General features: G+C 40.3%; 5 protein-coding genes across 11 annotated transcripts; 4 read left to right on the top strand and 1 right to left on the bottom strand.

The window, feature by feature from the left end:
- Window positions 1-1,232: 1,232 nt before the first annotated feature.
- LOC135583796 (14-3-3-like protein) lies at window positions 1,233-4,954 on the bottom strand. Of its 6 annotated transcripts, none has more exons than XM_065139785.1 (7): window positions 4,796-4,873; window positions 4,663-4,706; window positions 3,964-4,399; window positions 3,783-3,861; window positions 3,128-3,250; window positions 1,530-1,646; window positions 1,233-1,445 (listed from the first exon to the last, which is right to left on the bottom strand). In XM_065139785.1, exons 3-7 carry the CDS (start codon window positions 4,368-4,370, stop codon window positions 1,386-1,388), a joined length of 786 nt encoding a protein of 261 aa, XP_064995857.1. In that variant the 5' UTR covers window positions 4,371-4,399; window positions 4,663-4,706; window positions 4,796-4,873; the 3' UTR covers window positions 1,233-1,385. The 6 variants fall into 6 exon arrangements, with proteins under 6 accessions (XP_064995857.1, XP_064995856.1, XP_064995855.1 ...); XM_065139784.1 differs by having other exon boundaries at window positions 4,655-4,706; window positions 4,796-4,872; XM_065139783.1 differs by having other exon boundaries at window positions 4,633-4,706; window positions 4,796-4,871.
- Window positions 4,955-5,471: 517 nt separating this feature from the next.
- On the top strand, window positions 5,472-17,081 carry LOC135631821 (uncharacterized). Of its 2 annotated transcripts, XM_065139781.1 has the most exons (13): window positions 5,472-5,725; window positions 6,360-6,439; window positions 6,838-7,106; window positions 7,963-8,084; window positions 8,157-8,270; window positions 8,357-9,952; window positions 11,601-11,759; window positions 11,847-11,913; window positions 11,984-12,064; window positions 12,188-12,306; window positions 15,919-15,995; window positions 16,308-16,451; window positions 16,542-17,081. In XM_065139781.1, the coding sequence occupies exons 6-13, from the start codon at window positions 9,624-9,626 to the stop codon at window positions 16,781-16,783; spliced, it is 1,218 nt and encodes a 405-aa protein (XP_064995853.1). In that variant the 5' UTR covers window positions 5,472-5,725; window positions 6,360-6,439; window positions 6,838-7,106; window positions 7,963-8,084; window positions 8,157-8,270; window positions 8,357-9,623; the 3' UTR covers window positions 16,784-17,081. The 2 variants fall into 2 exon arrangements, with proteins under 2 accessions (XP_064995853.1, XP_064995852.1); XM_065139780.1 differs by having other exon boundaries at window positions 16,308-17,081.
- Window positions 5,519-8,446, top strand: LOC135631600 (eukaryotic translation initiation factor 3 subunit F-like). The gene is made up of 7 exons (XM_065139340.1): window positions 5,519-5,725; window positions 6,360-6,439; window positions 6,838-6,892; window positions 6,938-7,106; window positions 7,963-8,084; window positions 8,157-8,270; window positions 8,357-8,446. Exons 1-7 carry the CDS (start codon window positions 5,519-5,521, stop codon window positions 8,444-8,446), a joined length of 837 nt encoding a protein of 278 aa, XP_064995412.1.
- Window positions 17,082-18,335: 1,254 nt separating the features above from the next.
- LOC135631599 (UDP-glycosyltransferase 73C6-like) lies at window positions 18,336-19,811 on the top strand. Its single transcript, XM_065139339.1, has one exon. The coding sequence runs from the start codon at window positions 18,336-18,338 to the stop codon at window positions 19,809-19,811; it is 1,476 nt and encodes a 491-aa protein (XP_064995411.1).
- Window positions 19,812-21,880: 2,069 nt separating this feature from the next.
- Window positions 21,881-23,329, top strand: LOC135631598 (UDP-glycosyltransferase 73E1-like). Its single transcript, XM_065139337.1, has one exon. It carries the CDS (start codon window positions 21,881-21,883, stop codon window positions 23,327-23,329), a length of 1,449 nt encoding a protein of 482 aa, XP_064995409.1.
- The last annotated feature ends 413 nt before the right edge of the window (window positions 23,330-23,742 follow it).

Genomic DNA, 23,742 nt, shown 5'->3' with positions numbered 1-23,742 from the left:
TCGTAGCCACAGCCACAGGGCCTACAAGTCATATTTTAAAAAAGGAGAATGAAATCTATCAAAGAGCGGCATGGTGGTAACGACATCATATATATATATTTTGGGATGGGAAGTAAAAGTGTAAGCAGTTCATTCAGAAAAGAAAAGAAAAATGAATGTGAGAATCCAAAAATGATGACTGACTAATAAGATTTTAAAAATGAGAACGAAAGCAAATATATAAATAAAAAGAAAAAAAATTATAACCTTAACCTCTATCATATTCTCTTTTGCTGGCACTTCCATGAATCAAAATCTCAAAGCACGGAGGGAGCATGGCAACATTAACCTCTACATGCATGTCTTGGAACAACCAAAGATCTATAACACACGAGATTGTGTAATGCGCAGATAGGGCGATTCCTAAGCCTTGGAGCAATACAAAGCATACAGAAGCATGTTCATGATATATTAGTTTTCTTACAGCACGTGAATGCCCCAAGACAGCATGTACAAAGCCCAGAACATAGCCGGTAATAAAACATCAAACAAGTTAGGTTTACTGCGACTAGAGTTGCTCAAGTGGGGGAAACAAAAAAAGTTGATTCTTGGCTGCTTCAAAAGAGGGGACAAAAAGACTTTGCCGAAGCTCTTTAAATAGGTGAAAGATCTAAACCAAAAAAGAAGTCCCATACAAATCTAAGAATCGCCTATCAGGCGAAACTACTAACCAGATTTATGCTGCAAGCCTGCTTAGCTCAGAATAGCTGCCACGATAAACCTTGGATGTCTTTGAAGGCATTGAGAGTTGTGTACATACATAATCAAAGAAAACCTCGCAAATAAGAAATCCACGGAGCAATATATATATATCTGACAGGCAGGCGTAGATAATGATAAAAGCCAAAGCAACACAACCCCCACATATGACAGGAAAAAAGTCTAGAAACTTATATTTTTAATCGGTGCCATTCTGTATAAAAGATGAAGTATGATTAAAGATGAACAGCATAGATTATGTCGTCCTTCAAGATGCACAAAGTAAGGCACAGAGTGGTGGATCACACGTTGTCCCATTTCAATATGTTAAAATACATATTGATGATATAAATAGATCTACAGGAAGAATGATAATAATAAAATTTGCAAATGTCGAGGTCCCCATGAAGTCAACCAGTCACACCCAGCATTTTCCCTGCTACCAATAGCGAGAGGTAGATAATTATCCATCAAGAATCATGATGAAAAATTACTGAAGACAAAGGAGAATCCAATGACTAGAAAATAATTGTCGAATAGTTTGTCGTCCTCTACACATAAAGAGGACAATAAAAAAGCACAAGATCCTGACAGCATCTAGTTAAATGATACATTCTTATCAGCACGAGAAAGCAACTAATTGGAGATCACTGGCCCTCTCCAGATTCCTTCTTTGGAGTTTCCTTGATTTCATCAGCTCCATCCTCCTGTCAGGCAATAACTTGTTGGATGAGACACGATACAGCATCAACAGAGTTCAGCATCAACAAATCAGAGGAAGTAAAACTGACCGTGATATCAGAGGTCCATAATGTCAAGTTGTCTCGGAGAAGCTGCATAATCAAGGTGCTGTCCTTGTATGATTCTTCTCCCAAGGTATCCAGTTCAGAAATGGCCTCATCAAAAGCCTGCAATTGACACCAAAGTAAAATTTCCAAGAAAAATTATCCAAGAAATGTTTCAACTGAGTCAACCAAATTACCAGATCAACCCACTGAGTTGGTAAGTCAGGAATCAAATGAAACTACGAATGTTTTAAAGACCATCATCAAACATGTCCCAAAGAAACCTAGGAACTTTGAGACTCGACAGAATGAATATGACCAATTGACAAACTGGCTTTGTGGACTAACTTTATTAGGTTATCAGGTTTGGGGAAGTAGCATTTATTTGGCAGAAGTGAACAGAACTCAAAATAAACATATACCGATTCATGTTCATATGTAAAATATGCAGGTACAAGTTTACATGTTCATGAGTAAAAATACATAAAAAAGTATTTAATTACTACTACGAAGTAATATGTGACAGATATTTACCAAATGAAATAACAAGAAACTCTATGCACATATTATGCATCTTCACAAGAAAGGAAGCAAACCACAAACTCCCAAATGACTGAGCGCATCAAGCATGCATATACTCGCACTTGCATAAACATTTATAGTAAATTACATTTATATTCAGGCAAAATAAATGAAAACTAACAAGGATAAGAAATTGGAACAACTAAAATCTTCATTTGGTCAATGAATTAAAAGCCAATTGACTCAAAGACACGGTAATGGGTTTTCATGTAGACCCAACCTTGTATATAATAATATAATTTTGCATGGAAGCAGTAAATAGAGCAATTTATAACAAGGACTTGTAAAGATGCCTCAAGAAGAATGGATCAGAAGATAGGTCATAAGGCCGACAGTCGAGAAGACAGTAGAGTAAGGGTTAGCCAACCACAAAACAGAAGTTCATACTAAATAGCTCCTTACAAGGTTACAGCAACACCTTCTATAGGATAGATCCTGCACCCAGTAGGGCTCTCAATAATGAAATCTATCGAGGAAAAAAATATAATGAAATCTAAGTGAAAAGGCCCTCTATTTAAATATATTATACTTCTACAAAATGCTATGACAAGTCATCTGGATCTTCAAAAGAATGATTCCAAAATGCACTGATAACAAAGACATAAACATGAAATAAGGCTCATATGCATAATTTAAAAATAAGAATGCATTATAAATAATCTAAAACAGTGACGTCAATCAGTCAAAATTTCAGAAAGATGATAAAACTCAAAACTCAGATTATAACTAGAATAATATGAACACTATTTAGATTAATACTTGACCGAGAATGAAGCTTAAATTGTTATTTATGCTTCAAACAATCATATCAACATGGCTATTTTTCATTGAAAATTATGGATCCACAGCTTGATCTTCAAAATGAAGTGACGAAGTGTGATAATCTCTCTTATGATTATTTATTCTACAATACCATGTGTTTCAAGGTTAAAATATATATGCAAAACTAAGGATCATATCAAGTCAGATATGTAAGTAACCATTGGAGATTATATAATTCAGCAGGGATATTTAAAACAAACCTGCTTTGCAAGGCTGCAAGCTCGATCTGGTGAGTTAAGAATCTCATAGTAGAACACAGAGAAATTAAGTGCCAACCCAAGCCTTATTGGATGAGTCGGAGCCAATTCAGCTAAAGCAATATCCTGTTGAGTTTGCCAATTGTCAAATTTAAATGAAAACATACCAAAACATACTGAAAATTTTACAAAAGAAAAATATGCGCTAAAAGAAAAAAATAATGATGCGAATAATTACAAATTTTATAACTATATACATATATGGTATATGAAGGAACATAAAAAAGATTTATGCCAACAAAGTTCAAAAAATATGAAGTGGCTCAATGCAACATCTAGAATTTAAAAAAAAGAATAAATAGTAACTGGAGAGTGTTAAACAACCCTTCATCTGCAACACAGGCCCCATGATAGTTTATCCATAGATGAATTTTAATATAATATTATTGAGTGAAGTTAAATCCTCTAAGCCCTTATTGTGAATCCAAAGTACATTGGTTCTTTTCATTTCATTAATCTACCTCAGAAAAAGTTACCTTTAATATCTGTCTTCGCTAATAATCTAATCCTAAAAAAAAAATCATATCTTTGTAATTCCAGAACAAAGATGGCAATGATTGAAGAATCATCAGTAGGTTAAAACAATAATGTTGTGTACCTGTGCAGATTTGTAAGCCACAAGTGTGCTCTCAGCGGCTTCTTTCCTCTCAGCTCCAGTCTTAAACTCTGCCAGGTACCTAAGTACGATAACGTAACAAGATCATAACTACCAAACAAAACAAATCTTCATGTTTGGTACAAATTTATTCTTCATATCAAAGAAAGACGTTTCCCCTAACCTGTGGTAGTCACCCTTCATCTTAAGGTAAAACACCTTGGACTCCGCAGAAGTTGCAGAGGGGACAAGGTGGGAATCAAGCAACTTCAGGATCCCGTCACAGATCTTGCTGAGTTCGGCCTCAACCTTGCCACGGTACTCCTTGATCAACGCGACGTGATCCTCGTTCCCACGGCTCTCCTCCTTCTGCTCGATAGAGGAGATAATGCGCCAGGACGCACGGCGAGCTCCGATCACGTTCTTGTAGGCCACCGAGAGGAGGTTGCGCTCCTCCACGGTAAGCTCCTCCTTGTTGATCGTCTTCACCACCTTCTCCATGAACTCAACCATCTCCTCGTACCGTTCCGCCTGCTCCGCAAGCTTGGCCAGGTACACATTCTCCTCGCGCGGCGACTCAACCGGAGACATTTCGGTAGATCTCTACGAAAGAACCTCTTCTGTGGTGAATTACAAGACCAGATCGACATCAAAATGTTTGCCCATCATCAGATCCAGCCAAAATTTCAGCATTTATGTAGTTCCCAATCAAAAAGCAACAAACAAATCAAAACAAAAGCAAAAAAGGTATCATAAAACAGTTGATTCCAATCTGGAAACGGAAACAAATCAGATGCCCTATGGATCCATTTCATCTATTCGATTTAATTTTCAAGAAGAACTTTAACCCTACAAAAAGAAATCAGGCGTCAAACCGATTCACCAATACGTCCCCATAGTCTCCCCCAGAAAATGGACTACTCGGATCTAACAATCAGGAACAGAAACTTGTAAACAAATCTGGCATAGAAGAGGGTATGGAATCGAAAGAAACGAGCGGGCGATAAGTGGAATACCCTTCACCGAAGCGAGACGCTTAGGGCTCTGCTTTGTTGTCCGCGATGGAGCTAAGCCGATCGATCGATCTCCATCTGTTGTTCGGGTTGGCGAAGGGTGTGGGGATCAGAAAAATACTTCTTCTACCCGTTTGTTTGTTACACGCAGAGACTCCAGCCCTCTCGTGATTAAAACTCAGTGTGGGGCCAGAGGGTTGTCCAATAAAAAGAGGGGTGTTAGTTTTCTGCTGGTTCATTTCGGGACGGAGGATCTAATACGTGGTCGGAGCAGAAAAGGGGCATCGGGTGGCCCGCTCACGAGTCCCGAGCTACGACGACCGCCCATCGCCTGGACCACGCGCACCACGGTCTGGTCGAGCCGCCCGATGCGGTGCTCCCCAATTGACCGGCACCCCGCGTCAACCGGGCAGTGGCAGAGAGAGAGGATCCCCCGTTCTGCCCTAACCACGGAAGACCAGTATCCCTAGCGCGGGTCTTGGCCCCCATGGCTCAAGACAACGTCATAAAGCTCCACGTGGATCTCCGCAAGTGTTGGAAACCGAAGCGAATCTGATGATCGCGGGTTGTGGATGATCCGATATGATGATCATTTGGATTCCCGAAATCAGTCCAGCCCAGCCCATAAACAAAATTACAGCCAGCACGGGCTATTAACGCAACAATAAGACGTTCTCTCTCCTGTCCTGTCCCCCAAAACCCGAAGCGCTGCCGCGCACCGATCTCATGGCGGTAGTAGAGTTCTTCCCGCCGCCGTCGCCGATGCCGTCGGCGACGCTGCACCCCGTTGTCCGCTTCAACATCTGTGACTGCTACGTCCGGCGCCCCGACCAGGCCGAACGCGTAATCGGGACCCTCCTTGGCTCCGTCTCCGACGGCGTCCTTGAGATCAAGAACTCCTACGCCGTCCCCCACAACGAGCCCGCCGACCAGGTGTGCCTCTTCCAATGTCGAATCTCGCTGCAAAAAACGATCCAACGATTGTTTCTACACCTTCATGGTCAAGCATCAACTTAAAGTTGATGTACTGGCAGTGTTCCATTGCGTGCCAAATATAATATCTTGAGTTCTCAATTGTGTTACGATCATCTATTTTTTAAAACCTTATGTTGCACAAACATTTTCAAGTATATTTTGCTGAAGATTTACTGATTTCGTAGTTGGGCACCTCAGCATTTCATTGTAGAATTTACAAGGCAATCTAAGATTAGTTTCACTTCCAAATCTACAGTGGAAACTCTGAATCAGTCTAATTATTCTGCATAAAACAAATTTACTTTAGCTTGATTGTAATAATCAAATGCGCAACATGTTGTATTAGAGCTGCTCTAAGTGATCTTCATTTTTACATCTAATTTATGATAGCAATCGATTATCTATTATTTGTTTGGATTTTAAAATTTAAAGTGAGATAAAATACACACCTCAATCTTGCTTCATGTTATTTTAATCTAGTTCCCAATAGTCTATCACTCAATGTTATTCTAATGATTTTCATATGTTGGTAAACTTTCATTTTTCCTACATCTTAATTTGTCTTAATTTGTCTTCGACATGCTTGGCTCAGGTTGCATTAGATGTTGATTACCACAATAACATGTACATGTGCCACCTAAAGGTGAATCCCAAGGAAGTTACAGTTGGATGGTAAAATAACTCTTATCTTTTTGAACTGCCTTCCAATTCTGCACCGATCTATTTCTTTACTTGTACTCTTGTGACACTGACCATGTTTTTTTATGTGGCCATAGTTTATTTTCATCTAGCAATATTTAATAGTTTTGTTTAGCTACAACTATTTTCTTTAGTCGAGTAGGTTCTCTTTAACTTTAAAAACCTTGTTTTTGTGTGTTATTAACTTTCTTTTTGCTTATTAGGTTAAAACATCATATCTCTTAGTATCGATTATTTTTTCTTTTACAATCACTTTAGCTGGTTAGATTTAGTAACAACTAATATCTTATTGGAATTGTTTCATAGTAATGTTTTAAATTTTGGCCTGAGGTACTTGCTGGCTGAGACAAATGATAATGTACCTTGTGCAGGTTTTCAACTGGCTTTGGTGTTTCTGGTGGGAGTGCATTGATACATGACTTCTATGTAAAAGAACTTAAAGAAGCTGTTAAATAATTTAAAGATACACAGAATATTCTTCCACCCATTCATCTTACAGTTGATACTGGATTAAGAAATGGACAAGCTTCCATAAAAGCTTATATACTTGTCAATTTGTCTCTTGGAGATGGGCCTCTTGCAGCGCAATTTCAAGAAATTCATCTTGATTTGAAGATGATTGAAGCAGAAAGAGTTGGATGTATGGGTTTTCTATGGATTGCTTTATATATATATATCATATGTCTTTCTTTGTCAATGTTAGAAAGGGATGTCTTGATATAACTTGGTTGCTGGATATGCTTTGTTCTTCATACATGCTTATATTGCAGAACTAATATGATAAACCTTTTTCCTGCCAACTCTTCTTTTTCTAGCAGGTCCTCTTTGTTAAAGTCTTTGTTGCAAAATGACCTTTATTCATGACAATCTGTGGAGGGAACATATTAAATCTTGGCTGCTGTGATCTTCATGTAAACATGTTTAGAAGAAATGAAGGGTTATAGGTTTATTTTTTATGTTTCAGGATTTATCTTTCAAGATGGTACATTGAACTGCATCAACTTGGCGCTTGTTCCATAAAAGAAAAAGTTGGAGAAATATTGACTCTATTTGACCAAATAAAGTCCTTGATCAAATACATCCTGCATAAACAAGCTTTTATATATGCTTGCACATATATGAACTGTCTTTGCTTTCATTTGATTGGAAATAACCTGCCATGGCATCCATGGATGTTTTGTCAGGAATTTGGTAGACAAAAATTTGCGTGAAGCTCAACCAGCGGGTTTCACTCACATGATATTTTTTCTTTCATTCACATGATATCCATTTCAAGCTGTCTTTAATCAACATGATGTTTTTTCTCTATCTAGACTTATTGAACAAATTAAGCTGACCTTTATTTTGTACTTTTAATGTTTAAGATACATGTATTTTTTTAATTTGTCTCAATTTGATTCTTATGGTTTCTTTATCAAATGTATTTTAAGAGCTTATAACTTATGCATCACAGTCAATGAGCTAAAAATTGACTGCTTTGCTTTTTGACTTGACAGCTGACGTCTTAAAGACTACTGTTACTGACAAGCTCCCCAATGACTTGGAGGGAATGGAAGCTTCAACAAAGAGATTGTATTCTCTGATTGATGATATCTACAAATATGTAGATGATGTTGTGGTAAGGGTCTCTATGATCTCTTTACTCTTCCTTGTTTGGTTTAGGACCTAAATGTGTTGTTGTACCTTTCAGGAGGGACGAGCGGCCCCAGATAATGATATTGGTAGATTTCTTGCCAATGAATTGGCTTCCGTTCTGAAATTTCTGCAAATGATTTTTGACAATGTTTTCAACAAAATAATTCAGGTGAAGGATTTCTATTGCAATTTTAAAATATTTCTTTTGCACTTGCTTTCTTCATTGCTTATTTAAACCTTTTCTCTTCGGTACAGGATAATTTTGCATTGTTTTACCTGTCAAGCCTCATTAGGACACAACTAAGCATAGTAGAGAAGCTGAACACGGCTGCTCAGATATTGTAACCTGTCCTCCAATTTTGCAAAGAGGCTGCTAGTTCTTTTGTGCTGTTTCAGCTGATATTGACTGCTCTTGGATTTTTTTTTTTCAGTGTGGTCGCTATCAATAGCCTTACAGTCAACATATGAGTTATTAGTGATAATTTTGTATTTTGTTTTCAACATTTTCAAGATCGGTTACCTCTCTGCCACCACTTTTGTAATGGATCATTTTAAGATTGTACCGAATGTGCTGGTTTCATGCCTATCATAAGTCATAACTAGCAAGCCATGGTTGCTCTGACGTTCGGCATGTCTATTTTTTCTGTAATTTTCATGTTTAAGGTAAAATTGTTGTAGTGTTAGTATATATTTCATTAGGTCCAGGGGAGATGCTTTGTCTGATGGATCTAACACTTCATATGCTCATGATGTACGTATATACTTTAGGGAAGTGATTTAATCAATTAGTTCATATCGGATGCTCTAAACGTTTGGATTGTGACCGGGGGTATCTTTGTTCGATCAATGTGCGTCAAACATTTTTTGTCGTAGTATTTGACATTTTTAACTCAACAAGAGGTAGATCGGAATTTTTTTTTTTTGCCTGACAAGAGTAGCTCAAACTTTTTTTTGCTTAGGTAGATTAAACAATTATTATTTGATCAAAGAGGATTAAACATTTTTTGTATATCAAGTATTTTTTTGATCCGACAAGAATGGGTTAGATTTTTTTGATTGTAAGTTGAGCACTTTTGTCCTACCAAAGTGTTGCTTGTTCTTAACCAGAGTACCAGATGGTAGAATTTTAATAATACTCAAGTTGTCTGATCTATTGTGTTTTGTCTTGATTATCAAACATTGTTGGACTTAACTCTGGTAGATTTTTATGACCTTGATTCTTGCACAGGCACAAGTTTATCTTTAGCATCATCTCGGTGTGATAATATATAGATTAACTATGAAGTTAGTAGATTTTTTTGACTAATTAGGCTCCACATGTTGAGTTTCGATTAATCGTGATTGATGATCATGTGATTTTAAAGAGATTAATGTAATAGCATGATTCAAAATAATTGCGTACCTGTCAACTACCATGAAATGACCTAAAGGAAAATGTACGCCAAGTTTCAGAAGTTTACGGGATATACATACATTAGTGATCAATACGAGACTAATCGTCTTAAGAGGGCTCTCTCTATATATGCCTACGCATTGCACTCTTCAGTTGCGTTGGTATTTTTGGTTTAGCTGCTTTCCGCGACCCGGCGTGAATCCGCCGGACGGAAAGCACACGAGTGGAAGCGAGTTCTTGAAGGTGGAGCGGTTCCTCGAAAGGCCACGCCGACCCCTTCCACCTCGCAGCCCATTCTCCGCCTCAATGGATTCAAGGGGAGAGGAGGCCGGCGTGAATCCGCCGGACGGGACACGCCCGGACATCTACGAGCTCTTCTGCCATTACAACGCCCTCTACTTCCGCGACGCCCTCGGCGCCTGTGCCCTCTCCTGGGCCTCCTCCTCGCCTTACCCCAGGTGACGGACAATGCTCTCTCTCTCTCTCTCTCTCTCTCTCTCTCCCGCCCCCAACACCCCGGGGCCCGAATCCTCGGACACGGCCTTAGTTGCTTCCCCTCTTCACTGGACTCACACTAACGTTGCCCTGTGCTCTGCTGTAATGAGGTTTTGGAAGCATGGCAACACTAGAACGTTAGGGTTTGGAAGATTAAGGCGATTTGCAATGCATATGATTGTGATATACCAAGATATACAAGTACATTCATCGTGGATATTGAAATGATGATGGTGACATATGATTGGATTCATTGTTTGTTTTGGCCTCCGGTTTTCCTTTAAAACCTTGTCAGCGCCAATTTCTGTTTGATTAGCACTTTGGTTGTTTACTTTTTCTTTCTATTCATTTTGTTTTGATGGTCTTGCTCCTTTATTCCTTTTCCTTTTGTTTTGTGTTTATGGCTGTGTGTGTATGTTTATTTATAATTAACACTTGGAATTCGCTTCTCTGCTTGTTTACTATTGTTTTTTAGTGATATGGTCTGTAACAACTTTAATCAAGCCATCTACATACGAAAACAATGCAATTAAGATGAGTAAGTACTCACCGTTGTGCACAAAAGATAACCTTGACTTTTCTATGGAATGGAACTTTAACCATGTGGCCTAAATGATGCTTAGGTTCAAGTAGTAGCAGCAGATCCTTCATCTCTCAGTGTTGAGGCGGCTGTATGGAGTTACTAGAAAAAGATAGACTTGAAAAATATCTTCATTCAATAACAATTAGGTGTTGCCCCAATAAAAGATAAATGAGAGTTCGTCTAAGATGATCGTCTGAAATGATATGAACATTTTCAAAGTAGATTTGCAAATAGTGGGTCGATTGAGATTACTGATGTGAGGGAGGGGTAGAGGGCAGTATAACCAGATATTTTTTATTACACAAAGCTTAATGACTAGAAAACATCTGTATACCCACCCCAATAATTGGGATACGATGGCTAAGTTTGTTTGTAACTATTTTTATTTCCTCATATGGCACAATTGTGGTGCATCTCTTTCAGAAAGATGGTTGACTCTCATTGTGCTATGGTTACATATATAGCTTCGACATGTAAGTTCTAAAGAAGAACCTCATTAACTTTTGGCATAAAGTTTTCATATAGATGCATCCTCTAGTAATTATTTTTGGACTAGATGGTATCCTGCTTGATGTTTTGATAGTTTCCTTGCCACTGACAAGAGATAAGTGGACACACACAAAAGCTTTATTAGATACAATAAAAAGAGATCTGACTGCTTTTGGCTTCACTAATGATATTGCCATAAACGATGCTCAACGATCGTACAAGATTTAGGGCATTAACCATAAATAGAAGGGACATTATGGGTTATTGCTGTTATTATTGTTGGTGGTGTTGTATGGTTTTCTGCTCAAGTTGGCCTTGAAGCTTTGCTTAACCGTATATAATAAAATGCTCATGTGATGATAAGAGTGTGCCTTCAATTAAAGTTGCGACATTTTTAGACTATAAAAGGAAGTCCCAGATCATATGCAGGTGAATTCCAGTTAATGGATTTTATAGTACATGAAATTACTCGAAATATTTATTTTTGGTTCATAACATTACAAGATCAATGACCAAGTTTCTGTTCTTGCTTAATGCAGCTATGCTGCCTACTGTCACTATTATGATGGTGGCGGTTGTGAGATACACCTGTCTAAGCCCTTGTTGAAGACCTGCACTGCTTCTGATCTTAAAAATGTTTTACTACATGAGATGATTCATGCTTACCTCTTGATTGAGTACAATAACAAGGATCACAGGTATAAATTGGATTGTTTATAATGCAAATGCTGCTTTTACAGCTTTTATCATATCATATGCCTAAATCGCATACTTTGATTGAGCAGTGACCATGGTCCAAGTTTCCAGGATATGATGAATTCAATAAACTCCAACTCGGTTATAGATCCTCAGGTTTGTGATCATTATGGTTTGGTAGTACCTAGTGGTTTTGGACCACAGTTAATTTCTTTACCTACTACAGAGACCGATAGGAGGATACAACATCACGATCGATCATGGGTTTCAGAAGGACCATAATGATGATGGAGTTCACCAATGGATTGTAACACTAATTCTCTTTACTTTTCATTGAAACAAACTTAGTTGAAATTTGATCCATATATGATTTACGGAAATTTGATGGCATTCATGTGTCTTGGATGGCTGTTATCATTTCCTCCTGCAGTGTGAACTGTGTGGTGAGGTAATCTTGTCAACCACAAATAGAGGACCTTCAGCCGATGACTGCATCGAAAATGTGGGGCCTGATGCATTTTGTGACAACCCATTATGTCACTGGCATAGGTACTGCTATAGTTATGGGTTTCTTTACTACATATTAAAAAACAATGATGATGTATATCTTATGACTTCAATAGCTGCTATTTTAATAATGAAAAGTGGCAGATTAGATGCTGAAGCAGAAATTTAAAGATTGATGTTTAACCTTCTACAGAATCTATTGGTCTAATGTTATTAATTTATGGACTGATTTTTTACTCCCATATTATCTGTCAGTACAATATTAATATTGATTTACTCTTGCTTTATTTCTCTTTTTAGTGATGTTTTCTTTGAACACCTGTTGTCAAGTATGATACTGATGCTCTGAAGCTTACATGCATGCAACTGAGTTATAAAAAGAAATATTAATGATATTTTTAGGCATACGATAGGGAAACAATCATTTATTTTAATATAAAAAATTATAAAAGTCTTAAATATCTTAATACAATTTAATAAAAGCCAGTTTGTGTTTAGAACTAATGAGATAGGACAAATAGAATATTTTGGCACGATCAAAGTATAATCCTGTAATCGATTTCAGTAATATAGTCAACTCTGTTGTACACATTTATCATCGAAATTTTCACCAGTTGTACGAAGGTTCGCAATATTGATGCATACCGGTGTATCGACCAATGATTAGTACGGTACGTACTGAGGCGTATCGACGGTACACCCAAAAAACATTGAAATTAGCTCCAAAAATACTTGAAAAGTAAAAAAAATATATTAGTGTTTTTAAGTTCGAAATAAATTTAAATTTAGTGTAATTCTAGTGAAAATAATCTAAATTAGGAAAGAATAGTGACACATTTTTTTTTGGCTTTGAGTAGCTTTGTGGTACGTTTCGGACTATCCTGTCATTAATATTGAATTATCTACAAAGAAATGATTTGAATTGTTATATTTTTTTATAAACAACTTAAACTTTAAGATTCAAATGAATCAAGTAATTAATCGATGAATATACCTGGTTCTACCGTCAAAACAAACGATGGGACTCCACGGGTAGTGGATCGGGGTCCTCGATCTTATGTGTCCGTATATCAATTTGATACGTTTGCTGAACCCAATCTTGAAATTGATCCCACGACATAGTATACTGATACATCGTATGTCATTGATGCATCAATGTAGTGATGATCATAGTCTGATCATCATGAATCACACGTGTCCGAGGCGACTCCTGAGGCAAGTATGATTATGGCATGTATTGGTGCGAATCATGGAGACTGTCAGAACTTCTACTTTACCCATTAATCTATTGTTCTGTATCATAAGATCAATCACCGTACTACTGCTCAGAGAAGTATGACCAACTATCACCGTACTGTTATTGCCATAAGATTCTTCATGATATGATGGTTGTGAATACGATGAGCTTCGCTCTATGGCTACGTCAAGTAGGCTTTATTGCATCTGCTCAAAATCATCCACTGTCTTCCCCTTCTTCTGTGTATAAACTTGACTAGTGCCTCGTCGAGTTTCATGATATGATTCTTGGGTGGCATGTGTAAAATACTACTTCTCGGTCCATACACCACCCTCAAATTATGTAGACGGGACCATTGACTCCCCGACATTGCCATCATCATCAGTTGAGACACTGTTGTCCATGTCGCTGTCATGTCTCTGGATTGAGCGGGTTGTTGAATGTGATTGAGAAGGTGTTTTGTCGCCTGACTCGATTCTTTCCAATGGCTACTGCCTTCCCCTTTGCGTTTGCGTTTGCCTTTGCATGTTGAGCGGACAACTGTGACGGTTGGGTATCTCTAGTTCCTCGAGCAATTTGACTCAATGTTGTTCGGCTCCTTCCGTCACTTTCTGATCAAAGGGGATCTTCCTTTTAATCCTTCCAAATTTGATCCAATTCATAAATAATAGCTTTGTTGAGTTTAGGAGAGTGAAAATGTGAGAATGAGAGAGAGATATGAGTAAGAATGAGTTTAAGAGAGTGATATGAGTTTAAAAGGGGGAGAGGAAAGGGTTTTAAAACCTTTTCCTATGGTTCAAACAGTCAATTTGACCGTTTAAAATAGGGCGATCTCAGCTCTTGATCGGTAACGGTTGTAATTTGAACGTTAACGCCTAGTACAGACCTCATATCGCCCGATACGATGTCAGGTTATGGTACCACCCAGTAGAGGGCGGTTCGAATACCAGTCCCTTGTCGAACCGGTACGTATTGCCCATACCGAGCGGTATGGGTTGATACAGCGAACCCTAATTTGTACCAAGTGTAGGTAGGAGAGTTGCATTATACAGCCAACAGCCAACATAAACTTGGTTAGATCTTAAGACCTGATAAAAGTTTATTGGAAATGACAAGAAGAAACTTGTACACTCTTAACTTGGCATTGTTATAAAATATTTTATTAAAACCCAAGCCTGGGTCAATTCTGATAAGCTTGCTTTATACTTTATAGTATATTATAGGGTATATGGCTCAACAACATCAAAGAAACCATATAATTAGTTGTATATAGACTTGCACTCTCCTGACCTGATACTCAATTAGGCAAAAAATGTTCAATGTGCATATCTCACTTGTCCGTTGTGTATCAATGATTTTTTCTCTTCATTTTCCAATTTTGGATATTGATGGAACATATCTGAAGTTAGACCCATGCAGATTCAATATGTATCGTTGCCTAATAAATGTCAATTATGGTCATACCTGCAGTTTTGCAATACCCAAGATTTTGGCACTGGTGATGGCACCAAAAACTGAGTAGATATTAAATAAATGTAATCAAGCCCCAAGCCATTTCTTTTTAGTTCAATATGAAATATTTGCTAGGATTGGAAATCTTAAATGCAAATGGATAATTAGACAAGGGTAAGACATTAGGATCTCTATCTGATGTCGATAACGGAAACTTTTTTGTAGATATATGTAAAAGGAAATAGCTCCCATCACCACTTATTTCCATTATTGATGTATTACTGCTAAACAGTTTATGGTACCTTTTTAGCTTTGTTTATACTGCTGGTGTTGACAAAATGATACATCTGTCCTTTTGCTTGTAATTTTTTGCATATGTTTTCCTGTGCTATTTGTTGATTTGATGATATTGAAGTTATTGGATTTTTTATTATGAATTTTTGGATAATCTACACTTTCAGCATATATAATATATATATATATATATATATATATATATATATATATATATATATATATATATAATTTATGGAAACATCCCTTTCGGTGAAAGGAGACAGAAATTCAGAAGCAATCACCAGCATGTGCCTTTCAAATTTTTAAAGACACAATTATGACGTGGCTAGAATTACTTATTATGTCTTAATGATTGTAGTTTTAGGCAAAAAGTTGAAGATAGAAGCAGGATCAGGAATCTGGACTACTTATTATAACTTTGGCATATGCTGTCTACCTTATGTTTGCAGTTAACAGCCAGCGGCCCAGTTACCAGCTTAATATTATCTTCAAATTTTGTAGTCAATGGATTGATACCTTACAGGAAAATGTGACAATAATACCTTCTGCTAGGTTGCTCTTTTATAGGTGCTGATATTGCTCATCATTTCAGCAACCTTTTTTTCTTAACAGTTACTTTAGGTTTCTGCCTTGAATAGCTCATGAGGTTCTTGCTCTGGATTTTGCAGCCATAACAAGCAGTGCAGTGGTAGATACTCTATATGTGGGCCACCTGAATGTTACGGTGACAAAACTAGTTCAAGAGGTCAGACATTAATCAAGCCATATGTATCAGTTCTATTTTCCCTTAATTTTTCTGACATTGGGACAAAGAAAATAGAAAATAAATATTTGTTCCCCAAAAGTTATTTATATAAATAAAATCCTGCCTTTGATTTTTTCTGAGGCAACTTGAATACAAATTTTGATGGATTTAATAGTGCCAATCATAGATTATTTCTGTTTCAAAAATGTGATTATCATTTATTTAAACCAGTATTCACTTTTATTAATGCTTATTACAATCAATTTTTAAAACAAATCACTTCTAATGAACATTTTCTATTATTCTTTTCAGGCAAACAAGAGTGTCATGAGAACAGGACTGAAAAATTGCCCCATCTAGCTGGACAGACCAAACAAAGATTACATAAAACAGGACAAAAGAAGGATAAGCACAATGGCCAAAAAAATAATTTAGCCAAGTATTTGCTGCCTTCAGGTGATGCAACTCAAAGTTCAGCGAATACTTCTTCCTCTAGAGATGATTCTTGCAAGGAAATTAATTTTGAACAGTTGAAACGCGACCCAGAAATGCAGTGCGCTGTGGCAGCAGGAGGCCGTAAACGAAGAAAAAAATGTGTTTCCAAGAAGCATGTTTCTACTCGCCCAAAAAGAAGAAAGCTGACAAGATGTGACAACAAATGCACAGTTGTAATTGAATGGTTGGGCTTATTCGAAGATGAGGAAGCTGAAGATGACTCAGAACCTCTGGTAAATAAAAGGTCAGAGAGGAGGAAGAAGCAAAAGCTACTGAGTGGTATTAAGGATTGAAATGCGCAAACTGAGGTTATCTATCATGCCACCTCCTTTCAGATGGGTTGCAGCAGAGATGACAGAGATAAACATGCTATAGATGAGCAAGAGAGACATCTGATTTTGAGCAACAATCATCTGACAGGAAGCCTTGAAATACATGCTAAAGACTGGCATACCATGAAAGCTGCATCCAAAGATGAGATTGGTTCCCTTCCCAACCGGCTGATGATGTGCTCCCAGAATGCAGTGTAACTGGATATATGGATGTTAAGATGTATGATGACTCCTTCGAAATCACTGGTTATTGTGGATATCTCAGATGGCTAGTGGCAAAAATTTCCTCCTAATTTGTGGCGTCTTCTTCCATCTGCATCTATTTTCACTGGGAAACACAGTACATATGCTTGCAAGCAAACACACTAATAGACTCGGCTATTGCTCACGTCCCCGCTCATTTTAAGCTGTGCACGAGGCTCACAAGGCTCCTGTAATATATAGAATCTGGAGAGGATTGATTAGTATGGGGAAACCTTAAGCTTGCCAGCCGAAAGACTATGATGTCAAGATTCATTCTCTTAGTAAGCATCCCAAGTAACTTAGCCAAACAAATACAGGCAGTAAGATCTCTGGGCAGCAGGAAATTATACCTTCTTCCTATGTGGTTTTACTTCCACGTAACCAAAAGAGAATATGATTCTAACATCAATTGTAATGTTTTTTTTTCCTTTCTAATTTAGGACGATTTTAGAATAATTATTCGTCAAGATAAATATGTTTGAAATCAAGATAATATGATTTCCTTCAAACGATCTTAAATTTTAATATGACCATATCTCATTTCATGCATCCAATTTACATCATCGTCATATCTTATTACCATCCTTGGCACTAAATTTACCGATGCATGTACCCAAAATATAGGCAAAAGGCAGCCAGAGACAAACTTATGAAGTTCTATTTTGCCTTCATGTCTTTATTACGAGAAGGAACATCACCCCAAACGATTTCAGTAATATTAACTCGTAATAAAGATTCGTAATATTAACTCGTAATATTACCGAAATCGTCTGGGGGCGATGTTACTTCTTTGCTCACCTGCTCGCTGGTCTTAAATGTGATATCATCGTCGAGATCATTTACAGTTTCTTGAGCACAAGATGAGAATACAAGCATTATTCGGAGCCGTTCCATCGCATCTTTCAAGACTTTCCAACCTTGTGGTGTCCAACGTATGAAGCCGCACATTGTTTTCGTCATTGATGAGAGACGAATTTTCGGATGCATTGTATCCACGTTGTTGAATCTTGTTAGGAGAAGGCTAGCAGTGCTTGTGAGTACATACCATAAATGCCTTGCAATTTTGGTTTTACTTTGGGCAGATTCCAATTCAATCTCACCTCTTCTTCCGTGCATAAATCATGGTCTTCATGAGGAGGAGGAGTGTTCGCGCTGTCTCCCACCGTTGATCGACTCCAGAATCCACAGTGCGAGTTCCAAGCTTGGCGCAGCGGCTGCCACAAGCTGAGCCTCCTCCTCTTCCCTGCTCGAAATGACCGACCTAACGGCCATGAGCTACGGCAACCGGAAACCTCACTTCGTCTTGGTTCCTCTCTTTGCCCAAGGCCACATGATCCCCATGATCGACCTGGCTCGTCTTCTCGCGCTCCAAGGGGTGGCCGTCAGCGTCGTGACCACTCCCCGCAACACCGCCCGGTTCAAGGCCATGATCGATCGTGCAAACGCGGCTGGCCTGCTGATTCGATTTATCGAGTTCCAGTTCCCCTGTACCGAAGTTGGTTTGTCGGAGGGCTGCGAGAACGTCGACCTCCTCCCGTCTGGGGATCTCGCCAAAACCTTCATTGCGGGGTTGAGCATGCTGCGAGAACCGTTGTTGCTCCACCTCCGTCAGCAGTGCTCGAAGCCAAGCTGCATCATCTCCGACGCATGTTGTCCGTGGACGAGTGAGGTCGCTCGTGAGCTGCGCGTGCCTCGCTTGGTATTCCACGGGCCCTCCTGCTTCTTCCTCTTGTGCACTCATAACGTGAGCAAGCACAAGTCCGGTGGCCATTTAGCTGATGAATTCGAGCCCTTCCTCGTGCCCGGCTTCCCTCACAAGCTGGAGGTGGTGAGAGCCCAATGTTTGAAGTTCTTCGAATTGCCAGGATGGGAGAAACTTTTCGCCGAGGTGGCGGAGGCTGAATCCATGGCCGATGGGTTTGTGATAAACAGCTTTCGCGAACTTGAGGCCGCCTACATCGATGGCTACCAGAAGGCGCTCGGGAGGAAGGTTTGGGCTATAGGACCAGTCTGCCTCTCCATCAAGGAGACCGGCGACAAGGTCACGAGAGGGAACAAGATGAACGTGGACGAGAACTACATTAGGAACTGGCTCGACGCCAAGGAGACGGGATCCGTCATCTACGTTAGCTTCGGAACCATGGTGAGCCACAGCGCTTCTCATCTGATCGAGATAGGACTCGGCCTGGAGGCGTCGAAGAGGCCATTCATCTGGGTGATCAAGGAGAAAGAGATGTGGCCCGAGGTGGCGAGGTTACTGTCCGAGGGATTCGAAGAGAGAACAAGCTCGAGGGGCTTGATACTGAGGGGTTGGGCGCCGCAGGTGCTGATCCTGTCACACCCCTCCGTGGGAGGATTCATGACGCACTGCGGGTGGAACTCGACGCTGGAGGCGGTGTCGGTGGGAGTGCCGATGATAACATGGCCGCACTTCTTCGATCAGTTCCTCAACGAGAGGCTAGTGGTCGAAGTTCTACGTGTCGGGGTGGCGCTCAAGTTCAACATGTTTATTCGTCGTGTTGCCGATGATGCGGAAGGTCTGATCACCCGGGAGGATGTAGAGAAGGCGGTCACGGAGCTGCTTGATGGAGGAGCGGAAGGAGAAGAGAGGCGGAAGAGGGCCAAGGAGCTAGCGGAGAAGGCCAAGAAGGCAATGAATGGAGGTTCGTCGTGCGAAGACTTGACGCTCATGATCCGACATGCTCTGGAGCGTGCAGGCGAGGCTTCGGATGCACAGGAGCCCTAATTAACGTCCTGAAACCGGCAGTTATGTGATACTTAGAATACAGCCACTGTCGACTCTAACATACGGACTAAATCTTTACTTCATTAGTATCTTCATTGATATTTATATTTGAATTTGAATATGAAATCTATCACTTATCTTTTCTTACTATGAATAGTCTATCTTTCCTATCCATCCATCCCTTGGCGGTGCATCAACGAATCTTTATGTTGTGATCATTCCGGCATAGGGAGCCATAGCCATGCCATGCCATCTTTTGAATCTCAGGAGAACATAACATGCAATTTTCTCCGCCAAGAGCCCTTCTTTGACACCACCATAAAACATTTCACTAAGCTCAAACCTAGCAGCTAGCTCCAACAAATCATGGAAACATAAAATCTTGGAGCATTTGATAATCTAGTGTGTGATAGATACTCAAATTTGATGCTTAACTAATCAAATATGAGGAAATATTTGGTAGCATATTGACACATGTATCCATAGAGAAGAACTATGGTAGGCCACAAAGATCGTGATCTCGAAGGTGTGAGTAGAAAGACATGAGATCCATTAGGATTAGTCCTCACAACCTTCGCTCTTATATTCTTGCACATCCGATAGCTCCTTCTCTCTTCGAGTACAAAATAACATTTTATATTGGGTAGGAGAGGAGAGAATATTTCCTAGAACATTCTATGTGGATAGAATCTCTTCTTATCCATGTTGACGTGAGAAGAGATAGTATGCAACTATTGTCTTAGACTTTTGTTTATACAAATAAAACAGAAAAAGGGGCGAACTTTATTTATGTGATTGACTAGGCTATCACACTAGCCACATGTTGGATGGTTGTTTGGTCATAATATTTTTTCTATTATTTGTCCCTCCTCCTAAGGTTTGCTTTAGAAAATCCATTGAGAGAGTTTCAAAGTATGATAATAGGCCTATCTGACATATCAAACTTATATTCCTTTGATTGTTTCTCTGAGGGAGACGGGAATGCCTAACTTATGCTCCTCAGGTGAGCACCAAAGGGGGTCCATGCCTCGAGCAAGCCTCCAGGGGGTTAGGGACACCCAACCTACATATCTCTAGCAAGCATCAAGGGGTCATGGACACTTGATCTACACACCTTAAGTGAGCGCCTTTAGATGTTCACCCCCGTAGGGGGCATGTTGATTATCATTGAGATACTCACTCAAGAAGGGCACATCAGGTACTTTTGAGACACTCACCCATTGGGGGGGGGGGGTGATGTGTTGAGTATTTTCAAACATTTATCTTCGTAGGGATGCATTTGGTGCTCTTGAGACGCTCACCCATTGGGGGGGGCGGGGGGGGGGGGGGGGGGTGTTGCCCAATTCTAAGAACACGAGAGTATCCCACTCTCGAATGAGACTCAAGTCAAAGTCTGTGGAGGAGGAAACACCCCCATTCATCAAAATAAAAAATAGATGAGTTTAAAGGATTGGACTCTATCTACCGCCTATAAATTCTTTCTTAACATCCTCAATTTAAGATTATGAAAAAAAAAAAAAAACAAAGCTCTTCTCCCGAGCAAAATCATTTATTACGTATTAAGAGTTAATCTTGACATCCTCAATTTCGTATTGAGATGTTCATTCTTTTATTAGATCAGCAAATGATAAGGATAACTCATCTTGGTAAGGAACCGTTCCATCGTTGCTTTCGAGATTATAGATTGACGCAATCAGACTGGTAACATTTCAACCTTGTTGTGTCCAATACATGAAGCAAGCAGGACATTGTATTCGTCATTGCTGCTCGCAGAATTTCCAGATGCATTGCATCCATGTCGCAGAATCTCGTCGGGACAAGATTAGCAATGCTTGTAAGCGTATCATAAAGACCTTGCAACTTTGGTTTTATTTAGGGCAGATTCCAAGTCAATCTCACCTCTTCGTCCGTGCATAAATCATGGTCTTCATGAGGAGGAGGATTATTCGCGCTGTCTCCCACCGTCGATCGACTACAGAATCGACTGTGCGAGTTCCAAGCTTGGAGTAGCGGCTACCACAAGCTGAGCCTCCTCCTCTTCCCTGCTCGAAATGACCGACCTAACGGCCATGAGCTACGGCAACCGGAAACCCCACTTCGTCTTGGTTCCTCTCTTCGCCCAAGGCCACATGATCCCCATGATCGACCTGGCTCGTCTTCTGGCGCTCCAAGGGGTGGCCGTCAGCGTCATGACCACCCCCCAAAACACCGCCCGGTTCAAGGCCGTAATTGATCGTGCAAACGCGGCCGGCCTGCTGATTCGATTTATCGAGCTCCGGTTCCCCTGTGCCGAAGCTGGGTTGCCGGAGGGCTGCGAGTGCTACGACCACGTCCCGTCGTTGGAGCTCTACAAAAACTTCTACGAGGGGTTGAGCTTGCTGCGAGAACCATTGTTGCTCTACCTCCGTCAGCAGTGCCCGAAGCCGAGCTGCATCATCTCCGACGCAAGCACCCCGTGGACAAGGGAGATCGCTCGCGAGCTCCGCGTGCCTCGGTATGTGTACCACGCGCCCTCCTGCTTCTTCCTCTTGTGCACTCGTAACGTGGGAAAACATAAGCCCGGAGCCGATGCATTCGAACGCCTCCTCGTGCCCGACTTGCCTCACGAGGTGGAGGTGGTGAGAGGCCAAGCTTTGGGTTTGTTCGACTATCCAGGAATTGAGAAGCTTCGCGACGAGGTGGCGGAGGCTGAATCCACGGCCGATGGGTTGGTGATGAACAGCTTTCGCGAACTGGAGGTCGCCTTCATCGATAGCTACCAGAAGGACCTCGGGAAGAAGGTTTGGGCTATAGGACCAGTCTGCCTCTCCAACAAGGAGACCGGCGACAAGTTCACGAGGGGGAACAAGATGAACGTGGACGAGAACTACATTAGGAACTGGCTCGACGCCAAGGAGACGGCGTCCGTCATCTACGTTAACTTCGGAAGCATCGCGAGCCACAGCGCTTCTCATCTGATCGAGATAGGCCTCGGCCTGGAGGCGTCGAAGAGGCCATTCGTCTGGGTGATCAGGGAGAAAGAGATGAGGCCGGAGGTGGCCAGATTTCTGTCCGAGGGGTTCGAAGAGAGAACGAAGGGCCTGATACTGAGGGGGTGGGCGCCGCAGGTGCTGATCCTGTCACACCCCTCCGTGGGAGGATTCATGACGCACTGCGGGTGGAACTCGACGCTGGAGGCGGTGTCGGTGGGAGTGCCGATGTTAACATGGGCGCACTTCTTCGACCAGTTTCTCAACGAGAAGCTGGTGGTAGAAATTTTACGGATCGGGGTGGCGCTCAAGGCCAACACGTCCATCGTTTATATGGCCGATGATGCGGAAGGTCTGATCACCCGGGAGGATGTGGAGAAGGCGGTCACGGAGCTGCTGGAAGGAGCGGAAGCAGAAGAGAGGAGGAAGCGGGCCAAGGAGCTGGCGGCGAAGGCCAAGGAGTCAATGGAAGGAGGTTCGTCGTGCGAAGACTTGAGGTTCATGATCCGACATGCTCTGGAGCTTGCAGACGAGGCTTCCGATGCATAGGAGCTCCAGTAAACTTCCTGAAACCAGAAATTATGTGATACTTTCTTTATCCGAGTAATAATTTTCTACATTTTATTTGTAATAAATTAATAAAAATTTTACCTGATATTTTCATTGACATTTATCCTTGGAATCGAATATAAGATCTATCATTTATGTAAAAATGCACCAATCAATCAAATATATTTGATTTAATATTATTAATCCCAGTTATATACACGACTCTCTATCACACATCTATCTAAGCTTCAGTTTAGTATTATTAGAACTCTACCACTTAATGTAACTAAACTATCTAAAACTCGATCTTATCAACACTATTACCAGATAAAGTCTTTGTTTTTGACCTGCATGAGGTTTACAATTTATTGAAATATTTCTCACATATAATGTTATTCATCTTCAACATTGGA

Source organism: Musa acuminata, chromosome BXJ3-2, assembly GCF_036884655.1.
Source record: "Musa acuminata AAA Group cultivar baxijiao chromosome BXJ3-2, Cavendish_Baxijiao_AAA, whole genome shotgun sequence".
Taxonomy (NCBI): domain Eukaryota; kingdom Viridiplantae; phylum Streptophyta; class Magnoliopsida; order Zingiberales; family Musaceae; genus Musa; species Musa acuminata.
Note: the sequence above shows the minus strand (reverse complement) of the source record. Positions and strands in the feature narration are given on the sequence as shown.